Consider the following 26663-nt stretch of genomic DNA (forward strand, 5'->3'; position numbering starts at 1 on the left):
AATGTATTTTACAGTCCGGAAAACCGCACAAAATGAGTAAACCACTTGTTCAATGCTGGATTTCTATACCTAAATATTGCTGGTTCCCATTTCCCAGAAGCATAGGGTAACAGTGAAATAGTCAAATTTCACTCTGCTATAGTAACAAAAAACAGCAGTCTAAAATGGGGCAGCACAGAGAGATAGTATAACCAGCAGTTGTCTTCTGAGGTTAGCATATCTAATCGTTTCCTCGTGTGTTAATTGATTTTTTTTTCTCCTCCGGTCATCCCATTACATCCGTAGAAGTGGCAGTTCCAAGGAACTGAAGAGGGATAAACCAACCCAAATAACTTCTCACTCAGAGATTTCTACTGACTCTGTAATTCTACGATACATTTAGGAAACTCTGAAGTTGGGGAATGTTTCTGCTGAAAAGGGGTTGAGCCTAGTATGTGCACTGAGATAGCACTTTTGGAAAGCAAATGGCTCAAAAGGCACAAACCAACACTCTTCTCAAGAAGAGTAAGGTGCAGAGAGAGACCTCATGGATCTGGACAAACCCTGAATTGCCACAGGCCATGCAAAATCCAAGGCAAAGAGATGAAAAAGTAACAACACTCTGAATTTACCCTGAAAAACTGCCAGCAAAAAAATGAGTTCTTACCTTTCCCTTAAAAGCTCTATCCTTTCTCCTTCAAATGATTCTGTAGAAATCACAGAGAACATCACAATATAACTTAAGAATCAGTCTAACTCCTCTGGATGTCCTTCATGTCTTGGGGGACAGGAGACAAGAACCAAATTTGTCTTTTCCTTGCTTCAGATAGCAATACCCCGGAACACATTGAAAGCAATAATTTCCATTTGCCACATAACCTAAAAACCTGAAAATTGCTCTGTTAGTAGAAAAGTAAAATATCAGTGGGTAACCAGAAGTGACCTACTGCTTGCTTTCATGAATGGTCACAATATTGTAAAGATGCTGAGATTGCAATTTACAGTTCTGATATGTCTCTTAGGGTGACTTTCTGCTACTGGTCTCCAGACTGGTTAATCTGCCAAGGGACAGGTGGAAGAGAACAGAAAAGCACAAAATACTTACTACTGCATAAATGAGCTTTGACTTTTGGTCTGAATTAAAAAATATATTAAACCAGACAATTCTGTCCGCTTCTTTTGAGGGAAAACTGCTAAAGCCTTCATTAACTACTTGCAAAAACGTAAGTGCCTTGGGATGATGAGATTGCTTGTATACACAGCCACTATATGTAGTAAAAAAAGTAATCTGGGGACCTCCAGCAAGTATAAACAACAGCTAAAGTCTGTGATTGCCAGAGTTCAACTCATATGGGTAGCGATATTGGCCAGTAATGTAGTGACTATTGGTCACTATCTGGGAGAGGTGCCACTGTCACTTGTGTCATTACCTCTGACTTTTAAGCTGGTGCATCCATATGTCTGCCATATAACTGCATCCATGCAGCCACAATATTCACCTTATATTTCTTAGTCAACAGAAAGTGGATGGCTATGAGCAGACAGGCCAGAGGCCAATTACCCTACTGGGATGTCTCACGATTCTCAGTTACAAAAATGAAGTAGTTACTGTGATCTGATCTTGCTGAAATCTTTCGGATATTAACCGCTTCTGATAGCCCTAGGAATTCTGCTGTTTTGTTTGACAAGAGAGGCAGAACCAGCAGGTCTGCATGATGAATGCCCTGCACCTGGGGAGGAATAACCCCAGACACCAGTACAGATCAGGAGTTGACCTGCTGGAAAGAAGTCCATGAGGAGTGATTTGGGAGTCCTGGTTGACGACAGGTTAACCATGAGGCAGCAATGTGCCCTCGTGGCCAAGAAGGCCAATGGGATCCTGGCCTGCATCAGGAGGAGCATTGCCAGCAGGTCAAGGAGGGGATCCTCCCCCTCTGCTCTGGTGAGGCCGCACCTGGAGTATTGTGTGCAGTTCTGGGCTTCTAAGAAGGGTCCAGTGTAGGATCACAAAGATGATTAAGGGACTGGAGCATCTATCACATGAGGAAAGACTAAGTGATCTGGGCCTGTTTAGCCTGGAGAAAAGAAGACAGAGAGGAGATCTGACCAATATGTATCAGTGTGTGAGGGGAGAATATAGAGAGGATGGGGCCAAACTCTTCTCGATGGTGGCCAGTGACAGGACAAGGGGCAAGGGGTACAAGCTGAAACACAGGAAGCTCCACCTCCATGTGAGAAAGAGGTTTTTTTTTGCTGTGAGGGTGCCAGAGCCCTGGACCAGACTGCCCAGAGAGGTTGTGGAGTCTCCTTCTCTGGAGATCTTCCAAACCTACTTGGATGCCACCCTGTGCCACGTGCACTGGGTGTCCCTGCTGGAACAGGGGGGCTGGACTGGATGATCTCTAGAGGCCCCTTCCAACCTCAGTCATTCTGTGATGTATCCTCAGCAGCCTCCCCAAGCCAGAGTAAAGAGCAGCTCTGCCTTGGGCTGTGATTTTCATTCCATTCTTCTCATTTGCTGGGAGCTGCAATTGCCAGATACAGTGTTTTCCAGTAGGGAAATTTAGATGCACAATCTCCCTAACCAGGATGCTGCCTCTCCCTATCTACATATACTAAATTCAGCCATATCAAAGCAGGCAAGAAAATGGTATTGCATTGCACTGGTTCAAATTAAAGAAGGCAACTGAAAGATTTTTTTTTAATTATTTATGAGATGTGAAAAAGTTGCCTTCTACTCTCCAAACCATAGTGCTAAATACCAAAGACGCTATGAAAGAGCTGCCTCTATTATTCATAATTTTTTTTTGCGTTCTTTTGGTAGTTTAATTGCATTTAACATTTTGGTTAAATACACAAACAGACACAGTTTTTTGTTATTGCTTCAAATGAAGCCAAAAGAGAACAAAAGGCATTCAACTGAACCAATTTTGTTTATAAACACATTAATTTTAAGAGTGCTATGTGTACACTTAAAATGAATTTAAAGCAGTCAACCTTTGCAGTATGATGCCCATTTTCACTGTATCCAAATAATTCATAAATCCAGATGCAAGTTGTCACAGACACTTCTCAGAAGGGCTTGGAAAGTTAAAAGTCAATGTTTCCTATTAATTAATAATTGTTTTCAGCTGTTCTGGCAAGTGATTAAAACAAAGTGTCTGTCTTTAATGCTACAGCATAAACGTTTTCTTCTTTAGAGCCCTAAGCGCCCAGTGGGAATGGCCTTGCTTGCAGGAAGGTGTCATACCTGATTGCTGGGAAGCAAACAAGATGTGCAGATACAGTACCCGCCATTGCAGTGATTTTCCACAGAGCACCCATTAAACTACCCACTCAGCAGGTTGAGAGGAACATCAGTTGAGATAAGGAAAACAACACTTAACTAAGTGTGGTACTATATGAAAGAGTTGTCCTGAGCTTTCCCATAAATAAACTTTACAGGTGCCGCATCATTTACCAAAACGCCAGCTTTGTATCAGATACCCTTTAAACTGCAGTGTTTTAAACTTTACAGTGCAAAACAACAGCATCTTTCCTTTGCAGACTCTCCACCATTAGAGATATTGAACACCAACATACTAGCGCCATAGCTGAGCACTGCAGCGATCCCAGTTGGTTCCTCTTCCACAGCAGATTCATGGCCACTTCACTTGCCGAGGCTCCCTGTGGCTTGCAGGAATCCACACTATTCCTGTTTCTCTCCAGTGGCTCTATCTGACCACAGAAGGAAAGAGAAGCTGGTGCCTGATATCAGAGGCACCCAGATACCAGAGTGTCCTTAACTGACTTCCACCCCTTTTAAAGTGTAGCAAATGAGCAAAATAACACAGCTCTGGAAGAGCGGGTCAGGACATTGTTTTCATGAAGTGAATCATTGGTGTGAGATTTTGGGGTTCCTTCAACATCCATAACAGCCCTGCCAATCGGGCAGGCTAATAATATAATAATTTTCTTGCTTCCAGGTTATTTGAAACTTCCGCCCATTGCAACTCACTGTATCCAAAGCACCCATGTGGCATCAGTATGGGCCTTAAATTCCTCCCTTGTCAGCTCAAGGATTTGATTCTAGTTTTCCAATAAAATGTTGTCTATAATCAAAGACTGAAATTTCACCTACAGTCCAGACCTACTTGGCTTCTTTATGACAATTCTGATCTCCAGAAGTTGAGGCGGGGATAAAATATTCTCCTTATCATAATCTCTTATCAAAATCTCTCAAATTAATCAAGATGAATCAAAATCAAACAAGATCAACCAATTTCTTTTTTGGGGGTAGGGATGAGGAAGGGGAGGCAAAGGCTTCTTTAGAAAATACAGCAAATGCTTCAGCTTTGAGGAAGACCTTCCACCATAAAAAGTACTTGCATGCAAAATCTTTTATTCCTAAACTTCTACCAATTAATTCTCCCAAGTAAAACTGAAGTAAAAGTCCTAATGGAAGCAGAACTTTCACATGCTGTCACCCCATGGCACAAACTGAAGAACTCTGCTTGCAAAGTGCAAAGTGCTCACATTAGGATGAGCAATAGCAAAATCCCTAGTTGCCTTCCCACCTTACCAAACACTAGACAAATATGACTAAGAAATCTTTCTTTTCTGCTGCCTCAAGAAATTTGTAGAACCATTTAAAATGCAGGACTCGAGATCCTGGCATTCTGCTACATCACAAGAGTTGTGTCTAGCTCCTTCTAGCTTTCAGCTTCCTTCTGGCGTTAGCTCCAAGAACTCCTGAGATACTCTTCATATGCTGATGCAGGATTCAGGGGCAACTGAGCAGCAAACTTTACATCCATCTCTGCAAAGTTGTGAACCCAGATAAAGCAGCAGACTGTTCTGAGCAAGCAACAATGTGGATGAACTCAGGGAACTAGAAGGTTGGGGAGTGCTTCACTGACATAAATTAAAAGACCAAAGACCAGGACAAGAATGATAGTCATCTCTTTCTCTGAAGGAGATTCTTCCCCCAGTACTGACTGACACCCTTTCTATATGATGCAAAAGCCGCTTGATATAAGCAAGTCTCTAAGAAGAAAACAAACGGGTACTCGAAATGACTACTCTAGGGTAAAGGTATCCACAATAATTACTCATTTTCACACTCTCACTCCCTTGTCAATGCTAGACATAAGCAACTTGTTTGCCTTCGGAGGTAGAAGTTAGAGCTATCTCTGGGAATCTCTGAAAAGCAAACGCCCTTGTTTATTATGTGGCAACCGTGGCACATGCCCATGCCTTAAGATGTTAGGAATCTTCTCTTTATTTGAAGGCATGCACATCCATCTCAATGGAGTTTCTTCACAAAACATTAGGATGAAAGCAGAACAGCTAAACCTGTTACAGTTCATTCTTAATCCTGAATATAACACATGCTTTGCATGCATTTTTATCTTATGTGGGCAACATCTCACAGCAAAGTTACCTGCTGATACCGCAAACTGGATGTCTTTGATTATTACAGCATCTTCTAGTGATAAATAAACTCCCTTTAAAAATAAACATTTCTTTTTCCTTTAAGTCTCAAGTCTCCTGTTAGCATCAAAAGTTTGGGAACAGAAGCTGCATGTGATTTTGAAGCACTGCTAATTGCACACAAGGACTGCAGAGGGTGCCGGGAGGAGGGTTGTGTAATGCTATTAGAGGCCTCCTCAATATGCCATCACATGACCTTGATTAATCTTTCTTTTTGAAAGTTTACAGACAGCTGATTGCACAAAGCCAGTACAAGATGTGTGAATGAAGTAACTAAAAAGCTTTGTGAGTACTTCAATTTACTTCAGTGCCAATTTTTGAAGTGAATTGAATTTACACCTCCTGTTATCTAGCTAGCAGTTTGTGATTACCCAGGCTAAGTCTGCCAGAGGTGTGGTTCAAAAACTTGAAAGACTTAAATTGCAGAAATCCCTGAAACAATAGCTCAAGAATTTGTCTTCACACCCAGTAGCTATATTTCACCTTTTCCTTTCCTTTCCTTAATTCCAATCGAGCAAAGCATGTAACAAAAAACAGACTATGTTATGAAAAATGGTGACATCTACATTGGAGAGGAGGAAGATGCAAATAGGTAGGCTTCAGAGATATCAATGATTTTTACCCCAGACTTCACTTCAAGAGACCAAACCCCAAAGTGGAGGCTGGAGGGGATGTGATTCCCTGCTACATCTCCCAGAGGGAGGCAACCTCAGCAGAACCCATTCACCTTTCAGCAAGAGATAAAGACCAAGTACTTCCTCTCACTGACAGGCAGAGAAACACCCACACTATAGTTCAAGGAAACTGTAAGACAACACATTAGGATCTTACCCTCCTACCACCGAAATAATCGAACGCATGACCAGATTTAGGACACCACTTATTTCACTGAAAACAGACACTGATTTCTTTGTAAAGGACACTTGAGCAATTCATTACACTGATTTATTTTTATTTATTTATTTTGCTACAATGGCTATTGTCCCAGTGATTCCCTCGGCTAAGGGCACAGCTAACAAGTGCCCTTAGGTTTAAGACGTGTTGAAGCAAAACCGGACAGTTTCAATAAGGAAGCAGACTGACTGAAAACCTGCCTGAAAGGTTCAGCAAAAACCTAGCACAGTAGAAAGGTAAAAGTCCTTGTACAATTTCTTATTTAAAGGTGGCAAAGTGTAGAGAGCTAGTGATTAAAAACAACATGCCCTCTTCCGACAGTCTGATTAGGAGCAATTATATCTTTTTCCTACAACTAAGCCAAACAAAACGTCACCTCATTCTGATAGGCAAATGAAACAGAAACTGATCAAAACTGTTTTGTTTGGGGCTTTGCTATTTATTTACACAATGAAACTTTATTCTGCTATTATGCATGAAATATTCAAAAAAGTATAAAAGCTACTTCAAAACTGTAAAATTATCTTCCACGACACAAACTTCCCCAAATGAATCCATCATCTGTGGAAGGGAAAAAAAAAAAAAAGTGATTCAGTTTTCCACAACATTATCAGGAACCAGCAACAAGAAGTGGCTGTGCAAACCTCACCTACGCTTTGTGCACCATTTCCTGCTTCTAGGATCTGATGCAAAGGAAAATGTCCTGAGACAAAAGTTTTTAATATAAGGGCCTTTTTAAGCAACATGTGAAAATATAGGTTAAATATTTCCCCTGAATTATGTTGCTTGCCCAGGGAGCCGCAGAACCATGAAAGACTAGAGGTGTGAGACGCTGCACTTAGCACATGAAAGCCAGCAGCCAGGTTCCTGCAAGGAAGGAAAGGCCAACACAAGGTGGAAGCTCCAGGGTTATGAGCAAACATGAAATCGTGGCGAGATAAGGACTCCAGCGCTGTCATTTCCCTCCCCACTAGCTGCTGCTCTCTCAAGCACCATCTTCACTGTTTGCTCTTCTCGTTGTCCTCTTCCCTCCCTTACACATCTCTCCTCACTGCTTCCTTACCCAGGGCTACCCAGTTTGTGGTGACAGCCAGCAAAAAACATCTTGCGCTTCAGAAGCGGGAGGAGAAGCTCAAGAGAAGGGTCACAGAGTGCTCCAGGAGCTGGGTTTTAGTCATGTTCGCTTTGTCAGTTAGTGCTATCCCACGTAGGAGAGGCGAAGGCGACCACTTCAGAGCGAGAGGCAGCGCGAGCGCTGATCTCTGCTCAGCTGAGGTCACGGATTAAAGAAAAAAAAAAAAAAAAAAGAGGAAGCAAATTTAGAAAACAGGGAGTTTGCAAGTAAGGGACTAAGAATAATGAGATGGTCTCGGTGGAAATAATGAACAACCCACACAACTTCCTGGGCAGAGCAGCACTTTGGAGCCCTGGGGTCACTCCCACTGTCTCATCCCGCCTCCGACCTGTCTTGAACACACACAGATAAACTTTAGAGATGAAGGACCATTAGCTATTTTGATAATTTGAACCGTGGAAAAAAATTTTAAAAATCCAGCGAGGGTGTGCATACATATGACCAATGGAAATCAAACCTCTGAAGTGCAGATTATTTTAATTAAAGCCAGAAGAGCGTGCAAGATGCATGCTTCTGACCAACAGTTTCCATTCTGATCTTTAATTCCGATGAAAATACACGAGTGCCATTGCTCAGCTCCCACATTAAAAGCATCATCTTTAAATAGCAGTGGGGACGCTACTGATCCCAAGCAGCAAAATTCCAACATGGGCAAGCAGAAAGTCCTGCAAAACATCACACAGCTTCTCTGGGTTGTTTTGCATTTGTAGAGCCCTCAAGAGAGCCCACAAAGCATTTCCAACCTGACAAAAAAGCAGCTTCAGAGCTGGGAATCCCATCCACATGCCCCGCTCTGGCACCAAGATCCCATTGCTGAACCACCCCGTGCCCTCTGTTTTGTGACACCCGCGTAAGGAAACGCGGCCCCGTCAGGCCTCGCACTCTCACTGCTGCCTCTCCCTTTCAGGCGCTGGCCCAAGGACTCACAAGCAAAAGCAGGTGAAGCTTTGCAGGCACCTAACAGGGCAGGGGAAAAAAGAAAAGGCCCTGCAGCAGCTTTTCATCTTCCTAATTAATTACCTGGTAAATACGAAAGCCCTGCTTCTCATAAAAGTCTCATGCATAAGACAAGGACAATTAAAAGGGGTGGAAGGAGGATTCAGATAACGCTGTTGACTGTTTTTTTCCAGCACAACCTAGTTTTCTTTGAAGGAAGACCTAACATCTAGGAGCTTTTAAGATGTGTGTGTGAACTTGCAAAACATATTTCACAAGAACTAGTGAATGATCCTCCAGATCCCAGGAGCAGCAAAACATGCAACGTGGCAGCTTCGCCACATCCACCATATGAGCTCAGAGACGTCACAGACACCACGATGGCAATACCACGTACCTTAGTAACTAGATCATACATTTGTTCCCACAGCTTATTCATTTTATTGCCTCTGTTGACCTGTATTAGTGAAATGACGCAAGGATTAAGACTTTTGAACATCTTCAAAGGCAGGTGCCTTTCTAAAATCTGATGCATTTTGGCAGTTTTGAGTGCAGTGAAGTCAAGCCCCTCCAAAGTCCAGGTTTAGCATGGCCTTTGACTGCCTCTCATTCTGCTCAAAGTGCTTTTAATTCACCATAAATACTATTTAAACAATGCGGAACCATGGTGGAACCATACCTTTAAACTTCATATAATAGCTAGCAATTTTATACACACATAAATAAAAACTGAACTTCCACAAAACTACCAGTTCGTTTACCAGTTTGCATAGCTTTGCAAAAAGAATTAGTGTTTCTTTTTGCAGTTAAAATAACTGAATTACTCGACCCTTGCAGGCCTGGAAGGGGAAGGAGGGAAAGCAAACACACCTCTCATGATCATTTAAACTCACAGACTACCATAACAGCATGACTTAAAACTAAAGAAATCTGAAATCTATTTCTGAGCATTTGAAACTTCACAACTTTTTACATCTCCAAAGCGATATTACTGAGGTTTAGTATGACATTTTGAAATGTCACCAGCACTGTCTCGAAACCAAAAGTCTTAACACAGAACAGACACCTACCTGCTTTATTTTTGAAAGAACATTCTATATGGGGTCTGATCTTCTAAAAAACTCCATACAGATGCTTTCCCATCCTTAGTTAAAAATATGAATTAAAAAAGGCAATTCATCCCAGAAACTCGTTTCCCTGTCCAAATAACCAAAGACTGCAAAATAAATGGCTTAAGCCACTTTCTGAACACCTTTTAATTACCTCGATAGTCACGAACTTTGAATCATAAATATTTTTAAATCATGAAATATTTTTTCCCTGAAATAAACTTTGTCACATCTAGAAACTAATACTATTTATTCCACAAAGGCCTTTCAGAATAACTTTGCTTTTGCCCGAGAGCAAAAGCTTGATAATGTGGTGGGCACATACCAGAGAGTCACTCAAACTCCCCATTTGATCCCCCTGCAATGGCACTCGCAGAAGACAAACTCCCTGTCACAAACCTAGCTCTTTCTCTAGCACAATTTTAAAACCAGTATCGATAGTAGGCTTATGCAAGGGTACCACCAGTCCTAACTTCTGCACAGAGGAGCTTCTGCATAAACACGTTCTCTGCATTATTGCTGCATTTGTAAGCAAAATGAACCTAGGTTGTTCGGAGAGGTTACAAAGAGACCAATGTGGATTATGTTCATTTTGCAAAGTACCAAGAAAAAGGATTCATCTGCCTTATTTCTGGTAAGCGTCTTGCTTTGCTAAGTTACCCCTGGCAAGCATGTTACATGTTTGTTTAAAAGACAGCCTAAAGCCAAGAGTCACTTGTTACGCCTAAGAATGTGCCAATATACTAATCCATCTGAGATGCGGATTTTCCTAAGTACTGACACATTGGAAAAGCAGCAAAGTGGAAGTCATCGCCGGTGCCACAAACAAGGATTTGCTGCTTGGATGTCCTGAAAGGCGCTGAAAAACGCCATAATTGTGCCCCAAATCAGCAATCCTGGGGGTGACGGCGACGGCTGCTCCTCAGCTGGCAGCCCTGAGGACGCCCCCGGGGACACCCCCCAGAGGGACCGTCCCAAAGGGCTCCCAGGGCGGCTGCCACAGGCACCCGGCACTTACCCGTTTCATCCGTCTCCATCCCAGCTTATTCCGCGGCTCCTCCAACTCGCGGCTCAGGAGTGGTTTTCCTTGATACAGACAGGGAACAACCTCAGGAGAAATTGCTTTAGTGGGACTTGGACCAGCTTGGACTGATTCTGCTTCTTCAGAAGTTATAGAATTTCACACTGAAGAAAATGTAATTATTGCCACTGTTCACATCTTGCTACTAATATTCACACAGTAACACAGTGAAAATAAAACAGAAAAACAATCATATGATCAAAATCAGATAAAGTAAAGATGCTTTTTGTAATGTAGTCCTTTTGCTCAGACACATCACTCTATCAGCATACGTAAATAAACACAAAATTTACTTACTTGAGCATTGGTAAATGTTTTCTTTCTGTCACTCCACCACAAAAAGATCCTTATTTAGCTGGTAATAAAGACAGACTCAAACTTTATTTCTTTTTTTTTTTTTTTTAATAAAGTTTAAATAATTAAAATAAGAGGAAAGAGTATGCCTTAAAGCCAAGCTTTTTATTGTTCGTTTCATGCCAGGCCTTAAAAGTTGGATTTACTAGCAAACATAGGGCATGAAAAGAGAGTTGGATATCTAAATGCTGGTGGATAAGAATATGGATAAGAATAGGCAGTGACTTACTCCATTTTACCTTTAAATAAAAGAAAGTCTTATAGTTTTTCTTTTTAGCGCCCTGCCTCTTTTATCCTGAATAATGGAAAATTATCCCCACAAAAATGCCTTTTTTCCTTTATTCACCGGCAGTACGTTGAAATTCTCCAGAATATTTAGATGTGGCTGCCTGCAAAAGTTTTTAGATGCCAATCCAAAACTGTAACAAAGATTCCAAACAGAGCTGAAAATTAGAATAATTCAACCAAATCATCCCACTGTAAGAATATTGGATTTCAATTCTTCATAAACACAGATCATTTTGTTTCATTTTAAAAATTCTTCTTGACCTGCAGAACACAGTGGCGATTCACTGTTACTTTTCTCCCTCCATTGCTCTCCTCAGTGCTATTTCCTCATTTGTGTATAAAACGCTATTTGTTTTATTGAGGTTTTTGTGCCCTCGGGGCTTTCCTCGCTTCAATTCTGCCCCCGACCAAAGACTTCACTCTTTAAAGGGGTTTTTGATTGATTGGATTCTTGGTTTCTTCTTTTCCAGATATAGGTAAATGTCCTACGACAAAGGCAGGAGAAACAAAGCGAATGGCAGCAGCAGCGGGAGCTGCCACAACATTTGCAAGCCAAGATCACTAAGAACTTTAACAGCTACTTTTTTTTTTCAAATAAAAATGTCATGTTTTGTTTAGAAAATGTACTTGATGTTTATAGTAAACATAATCTTGTGCCACAAACAACCAAAGAAATAGAGACAAGACAATATGGCACAGTTTGATGAATTCAGTGTAACATGAAAAATGGCAGAATCCTAGTAGCAGCTGTAATGGTAACAAACACTAAAAAAATACATAAACAAAAACAAAAATAAAAAATCCAAGCCAATAATCTAAAAATACATCTGCTAAATTGAGGAAAAATCTATGCAACGAGATTATAAGCTTTTAAATTTCAGACTGGTTACCCAAGGACCACAGGAGAAAACTAAACTCAGATGTAAAGTAGTACTAGCTGGAAAAGCCTCAGCTTTCCAAAATTCAAAATTATTAAAAAGCAATACATCTGCTCATCGTACTATGATTTAACTGTTTTCTAGTCTATGAGAATAAAGAGCAGGATACAATAGCTTGCAACATCCATTTACTTTTTTTTTTTTTAAAAAAAGCTTTTAAAACTAATTTAAGAAAATATTCTCACAGAAAAAAAATAGATGAGCACAAAGAAATGCCGTGACAAATCCTGAGACAAATTACCCTACATCATTGCTATTCTATGAAAACTGGTTTGAATAATAAACATACTGGAGTACATTAAGTAACTGCATACAAATCAAAAGTATTTGTAAGTTATTAAGTTGTGCATGTTTTTAAATGACAAAACATGCTCATGGGTTTACTTTAAAATCTCTCACTGCTTGTTATCAAAGTTAAAAGATCATTTGCATACCAATACACATACTGTAAACATGAAATTCTCATTAAGGAAAGATGGGTTTACAGTAATTTGATCTTTTACAAAAAGCTATTGGTAACTGAATCTCTCAGTGTCTAACTTTCTAGAAAATTAAACCAATGTTTCCACTCCCCAAGGTGAAACACGACCGCTTTAGGAAATACCCCTGTTTATTTGTGAATCAGAAATACAATCAAGTGGCATATTTCCATTTGCTCTTCAAGCTGACAGTTTCAGCTTCATTCTATTTTACAAGAAAACAGCAGACTTGCAGAAGTCCTCTAAAGGCTTTCATATCGCAACCCAAGTTTAATTACAGCAGGGAAGAAAAGCAGTGGTGATGCAGAGTAAGATCAGCCCAATTGCCCCTATCTGCTGATAGGATCTCTCTTCCTGTTTGGCTCGCAGCAGTGAGGACTTTTGTTTTGTTTCATTTTTTGCTTTTTGTTTTAGTATTTTTTTTCGGTCCGCCTGCCTCCATCAAGGAGCAAAAAGTTGACCTGCTCTTATAACTCGAGCTTGAGAATGATCCTTGTACCAGGAGAGCAGAGTGTCAATCGGTAGGCCGGGGAATGATACTGATGTGAAGAAAGTTATCTGGATAGCTCATATGTTCACTTAGCCACTGCAGTGGTGTTTCCAGCATTGGCTCAATTCCATGAATCATCACTTGGGTCTTCTTTTCTCCATCTAATTCAAAGAAAAAGAGAAACCACTAAGGCACCTCTCAGAGTTCACAGAAAGATTAAACACACAGCTAACTTGCAATAGGCAGAACTGGGGTGCTACCAAGCTTGACATTTAAGAGAATGGAAAGCAAGAAACACTTGTATGGAGAAAGCTGAGAATTGTATTATCTAAAACAGAAACCTTGAGCTAAAACTAATTCCAAGAAAAAAAAAATGGTTAAAACGAAACTTAATGAAAGTGTCTCTCTACTACTAGCAACTTTTTCTCCTACAGCTTCCTGTTCACCCAGTTAAGGCATATCCATCTCTCCAAGTTTTAGCCATGTGAGATTTGTGCAGATCCTGCTTTGGACATTGGTTGAGCTTCCTAAAAAAAAAACAGCTTTAGGATGTAATACATGTAATACTTTACGTGTAATACAGCTTTTTCAGCAGAACACGTCATGATATCTATCACCAAAAATCACTTACTCCTGAAGGGATTTTACTTTGCCACAAATTATATCTTAAATACTTAACAGTATTGTCAAGAATTACTCAAATGCTAAGTTGGCACAAACTTTTCCTCACTTAGTTTCATCTTGTGGAAAAGCTATGTTAACAAATGATTCCCAGTATGACAGGAATATATTCTAAGAATATTTCAATTCTTTTTATTTATGCTTGTCCCGAAGGATGCAAATACTTTGATCCTCTGGTTCAAATGATGGGAACCAACAAAACCAACTGAAATAACTATCACAAAATGAACTAAAAAAAACCCAAAATGAAAATTTATTTCAGAGTCTCGAGAGGAGAACAGCATTTGAAATATGCTCTAAATAATGGTTAGGAAAAAAGACAGTGACCTTTTACTGTTTTTATACTCTGCTCCAGCATTCTCACATGGACCCACCACAGCGACTGCTCAGAAATACCACTGCCTTCCCCAGCTGGCATCTTGTCTGCCCCTTGCCCGAGAAGCAGGGACAGGCCCCACCAGACAACCGTGCTGACCAAGAGCTCAGCAGCGCTGAGGAGGGGCTGGACCTGTTACTGCCTCTTTCATTCTGCTCCCCTATCTCCAGCATAATCCTTATTTGGTAAACACAAAATCTTCCTTGTGTTCAATAAAGTGATTTTTCAGCTTTCTGAAGTACATACTGTAAACTGGCATCTATGTCAGCACAACCTAAACCGTACCTGTTATCAAGTTATCCTTGAATCTCTGTTGACTTTATGCTAGTGATAATACATCCTGAAGATGCAGTCAGGTTTGTCCAAATTCTAGCCCCATATATTAGTTATATACCATCTACATAGAGTACCTTATTCTGTACAACCACCCAGTTAAAACATATACAGCTTGATTCCATAAGTAACACAGTATGCATGTTACCACATTGAATTAAGCATAAATATTTTGCTGCAGACAAATCAGAAAATGGGTCACTGTCCTTTGAAAATAAACTACTGGGATTTCAAACCAATATAAAACACAGGCTTTATTGGACAGAAGCATTAGCAGTCAGGTAGGCAAGAATATAAACTCTCAAAGAAATACTTGTTTTAGTATCTAAGATTGACAAAACAGTTGGGACATGGCTTTTTTTTTTAGGCTTTTTGGTTCTTTAAATAAGGCAACCAATTCTCCTCAAAACACTTCTTTTTTTATTTGTTATTTTATATGCATGTATATATATATACACACACACACACACACATATATATATTTGACACTTCTCAAAATAAAGCCTGTCGCTGGTATTCCACAAGTTGTCCAATTTGATGACAGTCATTTACATTTTGGGCTATCAGTTAATTTTTTGGTAACAACAAATTGGCATATATGGGCAGAACTCCTCTAGAATGATTTTGGCACTATGTAACCTGCTAGAAAAAAACAACCGTCTGAAAAAAGTAACTTTACCAACACTTAAATAAAATCCCCAAAGCACAGAATTTCACTCTACATGCCAACATGATACTATTGCAAAATTATTTGATCATGCATCAAAAGTTATACAATAATTTAGACATATTAGTCCTCATTTTTCTCTGAAAAAATATATTTTTACATTTTCTTCAGATTTTATGCCCTAATCCTGTCCTTAAATATATCTTACAGTCGCCCCCATAGCTGTGTGATTTGTGATTTTAACAAGAGCATTCTTATTATTGGGCTGACAGATAAAAGTCTGTTCAGGAATGATTCAATTCTTCATTTCCTTTTCAACAGTGAATCATTAGTAATCACTCTCCTTGTAAAAGCTACCTGGGTATTTTTTTTTACTTCTAGAATAACAATAATAAAATAAATAAATAAATAAGGTTTCTCATTCAAGTATGTGCTGGCAGTGACCAATTTTACTGAATTCAAGGAATATCTACAAGTTCTCTTTATCTTCAATACCTGCAGCCTACTGAAGGTACAGATAAGATGAATTTGAAACCAGTCTGTTCATGTCAAATGCAAGTGGGCCATTACTCATGTCCTTGTTAACTAACCAATGTTTATGAACAGTCTAGGCTAGATTCAGATTACACCATATGGCATTAGTACCATGCTAGCTGCCTACGTACAACTGACTATTTTTACTGGAAACCTATGCAGAAATAGGTGAAATACCATAGAACTTCAGTATCAGCTTTTTGTTATGGGAGGAAAAGCTGATAAGTATTTACCCCTTGATTTTTCTTTCACTACATACCATGATTTTTTAAGGTGGTGTCTGCATATTTATACACTCTAATTTGATGCCTCTAATTTGATTTGAAATGCAGTCTTTCTGGATGTTCCCATCCCCAGCTTCCACCCACTTTTGTTCCCACTTTCTCATACAGATCTTTCATTCTGCTCCTCAGCAACTTGAGTAAGTCTCAGAGGTCAATGAAGAGTTTAGGTTTAACTGGAGTCTGCATCTCTGCATTACCAGTGTTTGTGCCTTGGTATTATCTCTGACAAGGCATCACTTCTTAATTCCTTTTACCCCTGAGGCTTGACTAGCAAGATCTTATCCACCCATTCTGTATTTACTGTAGCTTTTTTTCCACATAATCTATTGTTTTTGCTTTAGCCTTTACCCCTCCTTTTGTTACTAAGAACCATAAGCTCTCCCTCTTAAAAACACATTCATCCAAGCTTTCTTCGAATTTCATGTTTTTGATAATTTTCCCATTTTTGAACCACATGCAGAGATTTTTCAATAGATGGCTCTTCCACTTTATAGCAAAAACCCGTCAACAGCCATATGTTAAAAGAATTTGCTGGAAAATATTCTCGTTTTCTCAACAGGTACCTGCCTAGTTAGCATTCACCACTTCACTGTCATCTCAGTTCTAGATGATTTGCTAGCTCTTCTGAAACTTCATCCACCTGGTTTACATCTGTATTTATACAGATGTCCTTTGTAGCATCCTGACACATCAAGCGGTATCCTCTCTCCCCATCCCTTATTCTATGATAATCCAAACTGCAAGAAGATTGACAAAATGAATTTGTAAGTTACAAGTTTACAAATTGTTAAGCAAAGTATACTTGAGTGGTGTAAGGTTTAGATAATTTAGTTGCAATTAAGTTTAATATCATATCATTGGACTAGGCCTGTAAAAACTGGGGCAAATAAAGAGTTATTTGTAGCACACAGTGTCCACATCTGAGATGATCATAACTGCCAGTCTTTACTTTACAGTATTCAGCAAGGTAGTAAGACTCTTGGTTTTCTTGAAAACAAGGATTTAAAATTTTCCAGTCACCCCACCTATATTTTTCTTTTTTAACCGAGATAAAACTGAATTACCTAATGGCTATCATATAACCGAAGGATGGTTTATTTTATTCTGTTGCAAATTAAGAAAGAGGATAATGGAAATATCAGAAAAATAAAAGCATGGCAATAAATGTTCCATAGAAAATTTTATAATGTGTGTACATAACTATTGACTTAAGATCAAAGCATTTTTATATTACCAAAGTGACAAACAGGTAATAAATACTCTTTTAGCACTTACAAGAAAGCCTTAAGACCTATAATGTCATTTCCTATCAGGGTGCATGTCCCAGGCTTAAATGATTTTCCTTTGCTATCCTTGTGAAAATGCACAAATTCAGAGAGCACTAAATTACTCGTGGCCTAAGATGAGAAGAGATTTTAAGATTTGCTGCCAAAGCTTCTGGGCACTTCATCTGCGGAAGATATAAAACTATGCTCACATGCTGCACACTAATACATTTTGGGGACATTTCAGATGACCTATTGTAGACATCCTAAGGAAAATAAGACCTGTAAAATTCTAATGAGGTGCTTCTTGCATAGGCTTATACCGGGGGAGGATGCTAAAATGTAGGAGGGAACATAACCAAGGAAAATGCCATGCAGTAGCAGTGCTATGAATAATGTTACAGGACTAGCCACAGCTGAAAGAGCTAGAGAAATGGGACCTAAGTATCTTCTTGATCATCTCTGGACCACATAATCGTTTCTAGATTAGATAAATGTATTCCTGACAACATGTTATACCAGACAGCGAGAAAACTCATTTCAAGGCAGAGTGACAGGGAAGTGATTCTCCTTCCGTGGATCTGGTTTGCCGGCTTCCCTCTTCCCCGTTACTGCTCCTCAGAGCGGCAGATATTTCAGAGCCATCACTGTGAAGCAGTCAGCACACTCTTTGACAGCATGTGCTCAGCAACAAGAGATGGGACCTCCCTTTTTTTTTTTAACCCAATATTTAACTTTCAGTAACATGCTTCACATGAAGATGCAGCTACATTCATCACTAACAAATATTACTGCCCTTTTTTCCTTAAAGCCTAAAGCCAATCTGGGACCAAGTCTCTGGCCATCAAAGACAAAAAGTTCCTTGTAAAAGGCTAGTCTTGCAGTCTAACAGAAATGATTGCATACAAAACTATCTACAGTCATTTACAAAAGATTATACTGCATAGCAAGTAAAGAAATTCAAATACATTCTCACTTATCATGGGTGAGAAAAAATAACTGAAGAGTGACTGAAGAGTTATCCATTCTCTCTCTATACACCTCAAGCTGATGATTCTAAGATATACAGAGAAGGGACAGTCCCAGACAAACCTTATGATCTGAAGAACTGAAGAACATCAGTAGAAGAACATAAATAAACAAGCACTTGAAAAACCTATTTCATTCCATGTACTTTTAAGCAGACAACATCTCCAAAAAGGGGAAAAAAAACATTCCAGCGCAGAACAAGTCATACTGTCTTGCCACATTTTTTTTTAAAAAAAAACCCAAACCTCAATTGCGTAGATAACAGTTTAATTTGATATAGGGATGTTCCAACTACTAGCACAGACACTAATGAAAAGTATTAACCCTTCAACAGAAACCTGCTCAAAATTGACAACCACCCAATGACTGGAATTAAAACTGACAACAATCAGCTATTATTTATAACAAAATTTGCTTCATAATTATTTTGACGGCATGTTGCGTTCAGACAATAGCCATAAGCTCAAAAAGATTAAGCTAATGGATGATCATGAAACATTTTCACATTGCTACTGCAATATTCACTATAGTCAGATGCATCAGTCAGCGAACCCAGGTACAAAAGTGTCTTCAATCCATTTATAAATGAAGTATTGATGCTTTATTTATATATATATCCTGTATATAAATAACCTAAATATATACATGTGTACGTATATATAGGTACTTAAGTTAAAACATTATTTCAGTTGTCTCCATTTATAAAATTAAATCATAATAATTCTGGAACATTTCTGCAATCAGTTTTCCAGCATGACATGCAATAGCAACAAAGCACAGAAATATGGCAGGATGTTCAGATTCCACAGTAATGATGACTTCAGAATAAGTATCTCGAACAGAAAAATAAACTGTTCTTTCAAACAAATCTTACCTACTTATTCTGGGACATGCAATTTTATTGGAATCACAGCCAAAAAAAAAAAAAAGAGCTTGGGTTAATCTCAGGATCAAATATCATTTACTTTTCCTTTGAATAAATTCAGCACAAGCCTGTCAGACATTTAATATTTTTAAGCTCCTCTTTTCTGAATATAAATATTTTACATGTAAAAATTGATAACTTCACAGTCTTAGATCACTACAGTCACACGTTCCATTGCAGAAAGTGACTAATTTTTCATAGCAATCTCAGCATACCTTCTGCCTCAAGAACTGGAAAGTTGACATTCAACATGATGGTGTAGGAAGTGATGGGTCATCCACGCCTACACATTTCGCTGGACTTTGGGAAAAATCACTGATGCTGCTTCGGCTGAGGAGCCTGCACACTGAAATATACCTTATATCCACTATTCCAACCAAGTCTTTTTTTCTCAAAATTACACTATATATGGAAAAAACATTGTTCCAAACACACCATAAGACGTGACTTGGCAGAGCAGATCTTGCACTTCCTTGCTATAATCCAGTAATAATGGTATAAATGAATGATCAGATAGATCTGGTTAAGTGGTATGGCAGCAGTGTGAGAACACAACTCATCTGAACAACTGGCAGTAACATGAGAACAATTGCTCAACTTAAACTCAAAGTTTTGCTTAAATATGTGTTCTCAGTTCTGGATATTCTTGATATGTACACAAATACCCCAGACTGTTTGAACTGTGTTACGTTTCTGGCCTCAAAGTCAACTCATAGTAAAGAGATCTACAACTTGGCATTTTTCTTTAAAAACTTTCCTTTTAAAGGAATGTCAAAGTTTTAGTGGTTTACCAAATAACCCTTTGTAGGAAAGCAGAATAAGACTGTTTAAAAAATCAAAATAATGACTTAGAAAAGACTGCTTGAATTATTCTTCAAAAGAAATAGTTCAGAATATCAATCTCTCTCCACTCTGCAGTACTTGGTCATTCCCATCTTGCTCCTCAGTTTCAACCCACGACACCTTGGTGACCAGAGCCACTCACAAAAAAGCTGCTGCTTTTTAACCCCAAAAGGCTATGATAGGACCAAATCAGTGTCAACGTCCATGTAGTCTGTTTCTTGCAAAGAACTTGACTGCAAAAACATCACTCCAAGCAAAGTACCGAGTATACCTCCAACACACCAATGTCTTCAAGTCCCTAGCCACTGATTCGACACCATGCTTAAATTAGTGCTCTATTTCTCTACACACTTCAATACAGGCCATTTGACTGATCTTTACATAATTTTCTAGTGTTAAAGATTCACAGCATAAATATATCCTACGTTAGACATTTGTGACCTAGGAAAGGACAGGAAAAGAAGTTTTTCCATAATCGCTATTAGAAAAGGTAGATTCCTGGAGTATATCGTAGCAGGCTCCTAGCTTTCTTGGTCTGCAAAATGAAACTGGATTAGGGTACAGGTTTATCACTCATAGTAATTAGGTTTAAATATCGAGAACAAATTAAATACTGGTCAACACCCTCATTCATCACTTGCTTCCCCATACGATTTTTCTTCTTGTAATTTCCTGTTGTCATCTACCTCAATTTCACCCTGATGTAACATATCCACATATCCATGAGTAAAAAATTACAAAAAATACAGATTAAAGCAGTCACCATAAACACAAGTTTACTGGGTTTTGGATCTTGGGTTATTCTTATAATCTCTTAGCAGTGTGTAAACAATTTAGAAAAAAAATTACCCTTTGAAAAAGCCTTTAGAGAAAGCAAATTTGGCCTCAAACAGTAGCAAGCCCAGGTTGTATGAAGACCTTTCTTTAATCTTTTCCATGCAGTCCCTAAATGTTAATATTGACAGTAATACAATCTATAGCAACTAAGGGGATTTTTTCCTTCCATAGAATAGCTCATACAATTCCCGAAAAGCAGTTAGAGCATTGAAACAAATGCTATGCTTATTTTTTTTATTCCTCTTTGTTTATAAAAGGCTTTTAATTGGTGCTGTTGCAATACAAACAACCCCAACGTAATTTATGAAAGAACTTTACTTTTTTTTTTTCTCCCTTAAACAGCTTACACTTCAGCAGTTAAAAAAAATAGTTTCAGAGAACTTAACAATTGCTGGGCCTGAGATACTATGCAAAAAAATCTAATTAGATTTCGGGCAGATATGCCCCCCATTTTCGTTCTGTTCTTCCTGTGGAAGATAATCTTATTCTCCCTTTGCTGGTTAAGAATCAACTGCCCCACTTGGCCTCAGCCCTGAACCAGCAGCAGACCTGCACAGAACCGTGAAGTTAGAAGTTGAAACTTTTATTCAGAAAGTTAAAGTTTGGCTATACGCATGTGAGCAAAGGCAAGGCTCAAGGCAAATCATGCCTTAGTTGGATATAACAGGCAAGCACACAATACATTTAAATATACAAGGAATGGCAAGGTGTGTACTGAAAGATAAGCGCCTGAACGCGTGACAAATTGAGCACAATTCCTCCCCAATACCTTTGCCATTTCTGAGGGAGAGCTAAATCACTTTTAGGAGTAGTGAAGCTTTTCAGACTGCAGACAAGTTGACTTGCAATGAGTTAACCCCTTCATGTGCCGTGCCCTTAATTGAATTTGAAGTTTCCTTGCCCTCTAAACTTTGTACAGCTGATCTCCAGAAATTAAGGCTATCTCTGTATACAGCTGGGAAGCTAAAATGTAATCAGCATGGTTCCTGAAAAATCAAAACACTTTATAACGATTTTTCTTATAAGGCTGGTATTAATAAGATTATTACTGCTAACAGCTTGTAAGGACTGTTAGAACGTCATTGTTTTCAGTATGGTTACCCCAAACAACTGAATATCAAACTCTACACAACCATATTATATGGTATGTAAACATACAAACATTTTTAAAATATTTTTACTGGCATTCTTGAACTTTCAACCTCTATTTTGCTTCATTTTCAAGTTCCTGTAATTCACATCATGCCTACAAAATATTCTTAATTTTAATAAGTATCCATATTTTATATTTTTAAGCTGATCACATGAAGACTTCAGCAAGACAAAGCAAAGCAGGATTACTGTTGCAGCAAAATAACAATACTGAAAAGCAAGTTTGCTTGTATTCATCAAGCCATAACGATAATTGTTAGTCCAACTACCCAGTTTAATAAACCACGCTCAGGAAAGGACACTCAGACATAACTACAGTTTTAAAACTTTTTCCCTAAAAGCAATTGGGAAATATATACAGATCAAAAGCCTACTTGGTTGCTATTTTATATTTTGTATCTTCTCCTACCTAACTGAAGAATAAAGTCATTTGCATTTTTTTCATGTTACTTCTAGCAACATGATTATGATATGTAACAGAGTAAACACTTCGCAAGCAAAGTAAACACGCAAATAGAGATGAGCTACCCAATTAACCTAAAAGTCTGAACAGTTTTCTTCCATGTCTGACAAATTCTTTAACCTCTGCTTGGCTGATCAGTAAAAACCCAGCTAATTGAATCCATCGACGTGAAAAACCACAGGCTCAAGTCTGTGCTGCATACATCATGCTGAAGGATTTCTGCTTCAGCCATGGCGGTAACAGTCAATGGGGTCAGGTCAAAGAGGGTTAAAGCAAGTCAGGATATAGCCAAAGGAATACATCAAACACTGATTTTAAAAGGGCAATTAATCTTAGACAGAAAAGCTTCCTGGGTAATGAGATCTCAATCTTAAGAGCACACTACATGATGTAGCAGTAAAAATGCACATATACAAGCTCAGAGAGCTTTCATCCTGTGATCACAAACAGAAGGGGAGTGCTGTTTATCAGAGAAATACAAACCCTTGCTAAAATACTTACATTAGCTTCTTCCGGGCTCTTGCTCTCATTGAAAAATAAATTCTCTAATGAGTAGGCAATATAGTTCGCACACAAGAAATCCTTTTTTTTTTTTTTTTCTCCTTGAAAGTTCATTTTACTTTTTTTTTTCCCACTCCAAAATATCAGGAAAGTGAACTTCAAAATTGATAACCAATTCTCTTTGAAGTATCAATCATAACCTAGATTTTTTTTTCCTCAGATCAAATGTTATTTTCCATTTTACAAGAAAAAAATTGGAAATTTATAAAATGCATACAGCATTTACTATTAGAATTTAAGTTAACAATTAGTTAGGAACATTGTTAGCAATGATTAACCATGTGCACAAAAAATTTCAGGCCCACGAGTCTGAAATGAGTTAGTTCTCATTTCTGCTGCACTAGTTCATGATCTTAAAGAGAACTGGCCCTGCAAACCACCTTTCCATAGGAAGACACTGATCCTCCAACAGGAGTGGGATCTATTTGTGTCTCTAGTACGCATCATCCATCTTCTTTGCTTAAATTGCTATGGAATAACAGTTTGCACTGAGATACTGGATTAACTGAAGCTTCCCAAAGTATTTTGCCATTTTAAGGGTGGTCAGGACATCATCATGGAAAAGGGCAATGCACACAAGAGATTCTGACATCTTTAGCAACCACAGGACCTCTGTCAGCAAGCCAAGCCACTGCAGAAGACTTTTGCTTTGATGTAAGGAAAAGTTATATTTTCTTACAACTATACACCTCAAATCACTACAGATGCTCTTTGAGACAGGACGACTGATCCACTGGATATGGAGTTACTAATAAAATGAGGCATTTAAAAAGGGGGCAGTTACTATTGACAAGTGCTACTGAATCTAACAGAAGAGAGTAGGACATAATAAATGCAGTGTTAATTCTTGGATTAGTCTATTTTATATTGCTGGTGATGCTGCTGCTTCTTTCCTAATTACTTTTCTCTTACGAGTTATAGTTTTGGAGATTCTCTTCTCGTTGGCTATGTAAAATGTTTATTTCCAGTGAAAATCAGGTCATACCTATGTGTACAGAGGCAATATAGGAATGGCCTGCAGGAGAGGAGAAAGGACAAGTTTTGCTCAATTTCCATAAGGGTACGGGACATATATCCCACTTAAAGCTACGGACATAGCTCCTAAGTAGACCAGCTCATGGATATTCTGCTGATCCATCTCCCTTGACACAACAGGAAGGTCTCATCTGTGCTGCTTACTAAGAACAGACCCCAGACCACATCAACCCATAAACACTGTTCAGGAGTTTTTTTAATTACTCTGAGGAGCATTAAATGACCTAGACCAGAATCACACCAAAGAATTACTAATAATCACACAGCATGGACAAAGTATGTTCTAGCCCTCCTCTGTTCAGTAATTTAAATAAAGCTACTGATACCATATTGTAAAAGTCCTCTACTTCATCTTGGTTGAGAATTTCACACTGCAAACCTTAACAGTTTGCCATTGTCTCCCGAAAACTTTGGTAGGCCCACTAAACTCCCTTCACATACACTTTCCATGAACTATAGAACGAAAAATCAGCAGGAATAGCACAGGAATAGCATACGGAACAAACCTTACTGTAGTGATGACCCCCTGCTGAAATATATATATATATATATATATATTGTTTTGGAACATTTTACATTTACTTCTACAGTAAATGTAAAATATCATGCAAGTTTATCTACTTTGTGTACAACTTTAGATGCTGTTTACATAGCTGGTTCTGACAGCAACCTTAAAAAAGGTGTTTTTGTTTTTTTTCTCCTCTCTCTCTCTCTCCCTCTCCTGTAAACGTTTTGATGTCTCAGTTATACTGGGCAACTCCTATAACGCCCTTGGGATGAGACAGACTAATTTAGATCAGCATTCAAAAAAAATCCTATCCTTTAGTCTTTCCTAGTGCCCCCGGTGTGACCAGCTGCAAACCACATCACCTACCTGCTCCTCTAATTTCTCTCCCTCCTTTTCATCTCTCTTCACTCATCTTTTGTCCAAGTCATAAATTCTGCAGGAACATCCTGGAATGTTTGTACAGCACCAAAAAAAAAAAAAAAAAAAAAAAAAAAGGCCTCCCCTAAAACACAAAAAATAGTCCTTTTAAAACTGACAATTCGCCACAATCAAAACATTTTGCTGAGATGCTTTGATTCCAACAGATTTCCTGCTGGAAGTCATATGCACAGCGGATTACTGGCAGACAACTCGCCCAGCTTCCTAACAACATTCCCAATCTTTCCTTGGCTGCCTAGGTTTTCAGAACTGCAGCGCTTCAGGAGGGATTTGGGGGTAAGATCCTGATGCTTCCCGAAGTGTCTCTACCACAGCCCACAAAGCAGACAGGTCTCGGAAGAAAATTTCACCCCTCTATCGCAGAGAATTTCAAAGCTCCCAGCTTGCAATTCCCAAACAGAATTAGCCAAATTTTGAAAAAGTTTTTTTGCTCCATGGAAGCTACTTTCTCCATTTCATTTTACTACTGTTAGCAATAGTTCGGAAACCTTCTTGTGCCTGAATTAAGTCATTGGCCTTCTGACAAATTTAAATGGAATAGTCTGGAGTCTGATACTAATAAAACTTATTGGGTGGTCGATGGAACAAATTTAGCTAAAGTTGAACAAGTTTCCAAAGGCTTGTCTGAGAAACATCTCCCTACTTGCTCTTCCTGCAGCCTACCCTGCAGGATGTGCCTGTATGTGCATGCCCCAAAGCCACTTCTTAATCACACAGAAAGCGCATGTTGCTCTTGTGACATGAGGAAACCCAGCAGATAATCCTAGTGCAGCTGGTTGAGGTAAAGGTGGAGCAAAACTTGAAACTTACACTTAGCTGTTTATGAGAACTCCCATGCACAAAGGTCACAACCATTGCTTTTTTGAGCATATAGACAACCAAAGAATAATTTCCTGCAGATCTCTGAACATTCAAAAACCTTGGTTAGAAGAAGTGAAGACAGCTAAAAAGAAGCTACATAAATATCACATGAATAGATACGCTGGTTGGAAAGACATAATGGACACAAATAATGACTCACACTGGACAGGAGACATACATGATGATCCTTTCCTAACACAGAGGGCACCGCCAAGTCAAGGTCACAAGGAGGGGGGAATTGTTCCAGTAGTGGCCTGAAGTTCAGTCTGGACCTGTGAAACGACTTTTAGTAAAAAAGCCAATGCATTCAAATTTACACCACAGGTGAAGAGATTATTGCTTTATTTGCAGTAATCAAGTTTTAAGAACTTTTAAAGATTGTTTAGTATGTCTGTACAGTAGAAGGCCTTTAACCCTTCAAGGTACTGTCATACCCACACGGGAAGTAAGTATGGCCACTGAACTGCTTCAGACTGACTTAGTTATGTTTCTAAATTTAGGTGGCCTGGGAAAGTATTCCAACACTGCCATCTCCACCACCATCTCGCTGAGAAGCACAGACCAGCCTGCAAAGAGCACAGGCAGTTAAGACTTGCTGGACAAGGGGAACAAAAGGTGCTTACCCTGGTTCACCACAGGAGCAGCAAGGACCAGCATGGTGCTAGAATGCTCATCTTGCTGTGCAGGACGCAGGGTAAACCCAAGATCCAGCTAAT

The 26663-nt window shown here is 38.9% G+C and overlaps 1 protein-coding gene across 2 annotated transcripts in view; it reads right to left on the reverse strand.

Moving 5' to 3' along the window:
* Positions 1–26663, reverse strand: part of ATG5 (autophagy related 5) — a 116227-nt gene that overhangs the window by 32988 nt on the left and 56576 nt on the right. The window contains exon 8 of one of the 2 annotated variants that reach the window (XR_015914223.1): positions 13080–13316. Coding sequence is in view for 1 of the 2 variants with exons in the window: in XM_088538332.1 (XP_088394458.1) it covers positions 13180–13316 (137 nt within the window). In the remaining variant the exon portion in view is untranslated. Of the gene's footprint in view, positions 1–12339; positions 13317–26663 lie in introns of those variants that run through there. The other variant, XM_088538332.1, reaches the window with a different exon arrangement.

Source organism: Tinamus guttatus, unplaced genomic scaffold, assembly GCF_059628265.1.
Source record: "Tinamus guttatus ecotype Peru unplaced genomic scaffold, ASM5962826v1 Tinamus_guttatus_pri_ptg000046l, whole genome shotgun sequence".
NCBI lineage: Eukaryota > Metazoa > Chordata > Aves > Tinamiformes > Tinamidae > Tinamus > Tinamus guttatus.